Here is a 6,640-nt window from a genome sequence, read left to right as displayed (position 1 = left end):
CTTATTTCTTCTCCTTTTGGTTGTCTATAAATGAAGCTTTAATTCTAAAATTATGTAATGCAGAATTTCTTTCTTTATGTAATGAGCACAAGAATGCATGAAATTTACATATGTAGTAAATTACATATATTATAAGTAATTTCAATAATATAAATAATTAACTTCAATAATAAGTAATAAATTTATACATTAAATGCATTTGAACAAATAAATTTTGGTTACAAATAGTTGCTATGTATTTCAGATATTTTTAATCCTTATAGACATTGTTTGAATCTTTTGGGTGTAAACATTCGCCTCATTACTATTTAAATTGTAAATAGGGGTATAAAAAAATAAGTAGGTGTCACATATATTCTTAAAATATCATAAAACTTCCTTTGCAAATATGTGTTGAGCTTTGAAGATTGTCATTAGCTCATATTAATATTTAAATTGTAATCTGAAATAAAAAGTTTTATCATCTAAAATTCAATACGCTATCCTTTAATCAAGTCAATACTACTCATTCTATATTTTGTATAAAAACTTGTTAATTCAATATTGTTGTTGTTTCTGATGGCACTTGTCATAGACAAGCCCGTTGACCAAGTTCTTGAATTTAAGCCGAAATTTTTTGCGTTTCTTGTTTTTCAGTAGCGCCGTCTAGGGGCAAAGAGTACGACTTAGCTACTCAAGCGTCAAAACACTTTTTACAAGGCGGACTTCATTCCTTCAACCACAGATCGTAATTTAGACCTGAACCAGAGAACGATCACCTCCGATCCAGTACCCCTATGGTATTACTCTCGACATGGAGGACTTTGTGACCACGACAGATTTATACGTGCGCCAGCCAATACCACACACGGCGAGTCTTTGGGGGTTCGAACTCACAAAAAAAGGGATGCGAAACCAACCAGGCTATCCCGGCCTTATTCAATATTATTATTCTAATAGATTTTATTTTTTCGGCATATTGAGAATCTTATCGTAAATAAAAGATATGGTTTCCTGCAAGATGTTACGAATGAGTAACAAAAATATTTCTCGAATAGTATTCAAATTCTCACACACACCCCTGGATTTTTTTTTCTGCTTAAAATGTATACTTGTTATTTCACATTTCATTATTGATATTAATTTATTTAAAATTTTATGTAATAACTTTATATATTGTAACTGATTATGTTATTTAACTTTACATTTCATTTAATTCAAACATATATAATTGACAAATCATTATTTTTATGTATTCATAAAAATGTTATATTAAAAATTTAAGTTCCAAGAAAAAAGAATATATACAATGAGGAAATTAAATAGAAATACTAGATATATATATTACTTAACTTTTAAAATTTAAATAACAATACAATAAAATAATATATTTTTCTTCAAAAGTAGGATTAACTAAATAAAGATTCCTACACTTTAAGCAAATCCTTTTGTAGCATTTACAATTTATTTAGTTAATTTTCTCACAACAAGAGATTTGTAAAAATATTTTATATAAAATATGTGTTATGTAAACTAAAATGTTAAGATTTTTGTTAAGGAAAACAAATTTTTCATCTAAAGGCATTCAAAAATAAATGTTAATTCTAAAAATAATTACTTTGATTATAAAATTTATCTTTCTATTTTAATTTTGTATCTAAATTAATTATTTTTAAGAATTTTGAAAAGTTGTCGAAACTGTTACTCTATATTCAAAATCTAAAAACATTCTAAAAGAAATTTTATAGTGAACCGAAAGCCAGTAAAATTTGCAACAGAATAATGTAGACATGATTCGGTGACATTTAATCAGACATCCATTAAAAAATTATTGCATTTTATCATTACACAATAAGTCATTTAATAGTGAAGATTGTGGTCTGGGTGAAATGATTTGAAGACGCATGTTGTCTTTTATGTAGTTTATTGGTAACATCAACAACAAAAGGCATATGATTACGCTATAGTGTAGTAGGCCTAGAGAACTACACATAAAATTTCTTGGGAGACAGAGAGCCGAGATCACACTTCCTCAAGTACAGGAGTCAAGTTTCCTTCTGGTCGAAAAGAAAAAATACAGTAACATCAACAGGGAGACCTTGTGATATTTACATGATTGGCAGCTAGCCCAGCCCAGGAAGACTACGTGGTTAACTGAATTCTTAACATCCATAGTGAAACTTTAATTTTAATTTTTTTCTTAATGTGACTAAATCTCTAACATTAACCCTATCACTTTTTTTCAAAATTTATTGATTACAATTCACAGCACATAATAAAGAATACTAAAAATATGCATGTTTTTTATTATTGAAATACATCTAAAATAAATCTTTAAATATAACTAACAAAATAATATATTAATATTATAATGATAATAACAACATTTCAATAAAAGTAATCAAGTAATAAATAGGACGATGCAAGGAGTGTACCAAATTTATTTATAGCATTAAATATTGTCACTATTAGTGACAGATATATAGTGAATAATTCTTTTGTTTGGTGCTGTCCTAAATTTATTTTTTTATTATTAAAGTTATAATGTTAAAAAACCAATTTGGCAATTTCCAAGAGTAGTTAAAACTTACTATTACTATTTATATTTTATCTAGATTGCGAATCTAATTTCTATATTAAGAATGTAAATAAAACAATCGATATATCTGCAGATTTAGTTCTATATTTGAAATATAAGACAACAAAACTCCATAAAAATGCATCTGATAACATTAAAAATCTGAGTGTAATGTGAACAACACATTAATATCCACATTTGCTAATTGTTATAAAATTTATTGTTTAGTGGTCAAATTAATATTCTGACTGCCACAGCAATCATCAAATTTCCTTTGTTTTGCACCAATTTTGGATAAGTAGAATTTGAATGAAAATTGATTGAAGTTAAGTAAGCGTTGTTCAGAAAGAAAGAGAATCAAACCTTAGTGGTTTTCTATATTTTTAAATGAAATTCATTATTTTTACTCATTACGTGAAAATTATTAAGATAACCCTTTGAAAGAAAGAAATTAAATTAGCATTATTCCAATTTTATCTAAGGTAATCTATTGAACATTCTTGCTTTCAAGAGGACAGAACTTCCTTTTTTATATATTACCAATTAAAATATGATTTTTTCCCTTAATTTTCACAAGAAAATATTGATTCATATAAATATTTGATAGTTTTGTGCAATTCTACAGAATTTTGCAGTTAGGTTTCATTTCAAATTAATTCAAGTAGTTTGATATTTTTGTATCATACATAACTGGTAATACATTTTTGAGTAATGTACATCACAACTCATGATATAAATATGTTGTATGTAACATCACCAATTGTGTGTGTATGTATATATATATACATAACGGTTTTTTTTTTTTTTTTTTTTCATAATGGTCAGTAAATGCGTAATCAATTTTTTTTTACAGTAAATTCTTTAAAAGAAGTTAAATTCACAATGATTCTCCTCTCAATTTGTCAGCAAATATGTCCATGAATTTTCTTTCATGGAAAATAATTCAACATAAAATTCTTATTCGTTTAGTTAACATTTATTGTTAAATGTTAAAAGAAAAACGAAATGGGTTTCTGTGGTAAAGCTTCACAGGATATCAAAGTTGTAGGCCAGCATTAGTAAAAACATCTTCGGATGTGTAAAGGTTTTTAATCTTCTAAACTGTCAGGTTATGTTTCGACTGAGAAAGTCAATAAATAACATCCTAAGGGGGGTTTACACTCGGCCAGTTATAAGACTGAAAGTAGGCAGCGCATGCGTAGTAAAGCTGAAAAATGCTGTTCGGTCAATGGAAAGTAATTGTCCCGATGGAATAACAACATGCCGCTGTATTGTATTTTTTATTTCTGTGCGTGCGTTTAAAGAATCTAGCGTTTTTTTTTTGTTTTTTTTTTTTTAAGCTTTAGATTACTTAACAAAGATTAATTCCGAAATTTTTTACTCTTTGTTCTTTCTGATGCGAGTTTTTTCTGAATTTATTTGAGTTTTTTTTTCTATAGTTTTTTGTAATTTGACCTTTTATTTTATTTTACCATGTTACTTTTAGTAAATATCCTCCATTTTAATACGATACCAAATGGAAAAGAAAAATTGAGGGACTCCAAACCAGCAATTTATAGCCAAGGATGGAATGCCTGAATATATTTTATGAAATTATCCCAAACATAAATCAGTCCCTCTCTGCGCATGCGTTGCCTATTGCCCGTCTTAAAATTGGCCGAGTGTAAACCCGACAAAAATCTGCATCATTAAAATAAGCTATAGAAAGCGATTCAAAGACGCACAATTCAGGTTTAATTGTATACTTCATTAAATTCTCAATCAATTATGATTATAGAAGAATTTTTAAAAAATGGTATATATATAATTTTGTTTCAATATGTATAATTAAATTTTTATGAAAAAATTTCTTCAATCTCGAGCTAGGTTGCAAATAATCGTACATATAAGATTTCTTTTTTGTATGTATCAGTAAATGCGCCTTTATATTCCCCTATAGGAAATAGGGTGTACACTTTGATTTTTTTAACTCGCGACAGTTACTCAATATTTTCGAATACTTCGGCGAGAAAAGTTTTCTTGCATGCATCAGAAACAAGTTTTGTTTCCCCCTATTCGTCAATAAATGTGTCTTTAAACTCACCTGTTCAGAAAATTCTTTATAGCTCATATTTCCATTTCATATGAGCCCATAAAGGCAATTTCATATTTCCTCGCAAGAAAAAAGTTTTGCTCCACATGTTACAAATATGTGACTTAATTTTGTAATAAATATCTCTTTACAATGATTCGACCAGAAAATACTTTATTACAAACGCGACGAACATGTAGCTACTCTTTTAAATGGATCGGTAAATAGGACTGAAAATTTCCTTTTCCATTAAATGATTTATTGCACACAGGGGTTTCAGTTTCGTATGCGTGCGTAAATGGCTCTTTAAATTTCCTTTTTGAGAAAAAGCTTCACTGCAAATCTCACAAACATACGGTTTCTCTTTCGTATGCGTCCGTAAATGGCTCATTAAATTTCCTCGTTGAGAAAACGTTTTACTACATATCTCACAAACATACGGTTTCTCTCTCGTATGCGTCCTTAAATGTATCTTTAAATAGTCTCTTCGAGAAAACGCTTTATTGCAAATGTCACAAACGTACGTTTTCTCTTTCGTATGCGTCCTTATATGCATCTTTAAATTGCTTGGCTCAGAAAACGCTTTATTGGAAATGTCACAAACATATGGTTTCTCTTTCGTATGCGTGCGTAAATGGCTCTTTAAATTTCCTTTTTGAGAAAACGTTTTACTACATATCTCACAAACATACGGTTTCTCTTTCGTATGCGTCCTTGAATGTCTCTTTAAACATTCTCTTCGAGAAAACGCTTTATTGCATACCTCACAAATATATGGTTTCTCATTCGTATGCGTCCATAAATGGCACTTTAAATTTCCTTTTTCAGAAAAAGCTTTACTGCAAATCTCACAAACATACGGTTGCTCTTTTGTATGGCTCCTTATATGTGTCGTTAATCTGCTTGGAAAAGAAAATGCTTTATTGCAAATGTCACAAACGTACGTTTTCTCTTTCGTATGCGTCCTTATATGCATCTTTAAACTGCTTGGCTCAGAAAACGCTTTATTGCAAATGTCACAAACATATGGTTTCTCTTTCGTATGCGTCCGTAAATGTGTCTTTAAATTTGATCGTTGAGAAAACGTTTTACTGCATATCTCACAAAAGTACGGTTTCTCTTTCGTGTGCGTTCGTAAATGGCTCCTTAAATTTCCTTTTTGAGAAAAAGCTTCACTGCAAATCTCACACACATACGGTTTCTCTTTCGTATGCGTGCGTAAATGGCTCATTAAATTTCTTTTTTGAGAAAAAGCTTCACTGCAAATCTCACAAACATACGGTTTCTCTTTCGTATGGATCCTTATATGTATCATTAAATTGCTTGGCAGAGAAAACGCTTTATTGCAAATCTCATAAACATACAGTTTCTCTTTCGTATTAATCCGTAAATGTTTCTTTAAATTTCCTGGGAGAGAGAAACATTTGTTGCGCACATCACAAACAAATGATTTCTCTTTAATATCCGTCAATATTTGTGGCATCATATATTTCTGCAAAGAAAAGACTTTGCTACACATTTTGCAGAATTTTTCCGTAAGCTTGCATATATTCCAAATTTGAGTGCACAGATTAAAAAATATTTTATATTGTATGATCCAAAAATTTGCTTTTCTTTCACGGGCGCTAGAAAATGCCTTATTAAAGTGTGCTTCTTAGAAAATCTTTTGCAACAAAAATTAGATCTGCTGTGATATGCTGCTTGAATTTTACAAGAATGGACAGATTATATTTTTTTAATTTTTCAGAGGACTACTTGCTTTTATTGTTTATGATTTATAAGCAATATTTTTGCTGTTTCCGTTGCTTCCATAACCTGAAAAAAGAAAATTTTATTAATATTTACACCCGAATTTAAATCTTCAAAAATAACATTTCAATACAACAAACATTAAATAAAAATATTTTAATAATGTATTACAATTTATTCAAATATGTATTATGTGTATAACATACTACGCAATCTACTTTTTAGCACTCAACGTAATATGCAATTAATTTTTTGTAATGTGT

At 28.9% G+C, this 6,640-nt stretch overlaps 1 protein-coding gene across 2 annotated transcripts in view; it reads right to left on the bottom strand.

The window, feature by feature from the left end:
• Positions 1-1,896: 1,896 nt before the first annotated feature.
• The window catches only part of LOC129976136 (zinc finger protein 569-like), a 32,081-nt gene continuing 27,337 nt past the window's right edge, over positions 1,897-6,640 (bottom strand). The window contains exons 2-3 of one of the 2 annotated variants that reach the window (XR_008785088.1): positions 4,641-6,443; positions 1,897-2,036 (exon numbers count right to left, since the gene is read on the bottom strand). Coding sequence is in view for 1 of the 2 variants with exons in the window: in XM_056089545.1 (XP_055945520.1) it covers positions 4,837-6,147 (1,311 nt within the window). In the remaining variant the exon portion in view is untranslated. Of the gene's footprint in view, positions 2,037-3,332; positions 6,444-6,640 lie in introns of those variants that run through there. The other variant, XM_056089545.1, reaches the window with a different exon arrangement.

The sequence above is a fragment of the Argiope bruennichi genome, chromosome 7 (assembly GCF_947563725.1).
Source record: "Argiope bruennichi chromosome 7, qqArgBrue1.1, whole genome shotgun sequence".
NCBI classification, from domain to species: domain Eukaryota; kingdom Metazoa; phylum Arthropoda; class Arachnida; order Araneae; family Araneidae; genus Argiope; species Argiope bruennichi.
This window is presented reverse-complemented; position numbering and strand designations above follow the sequence as displayed.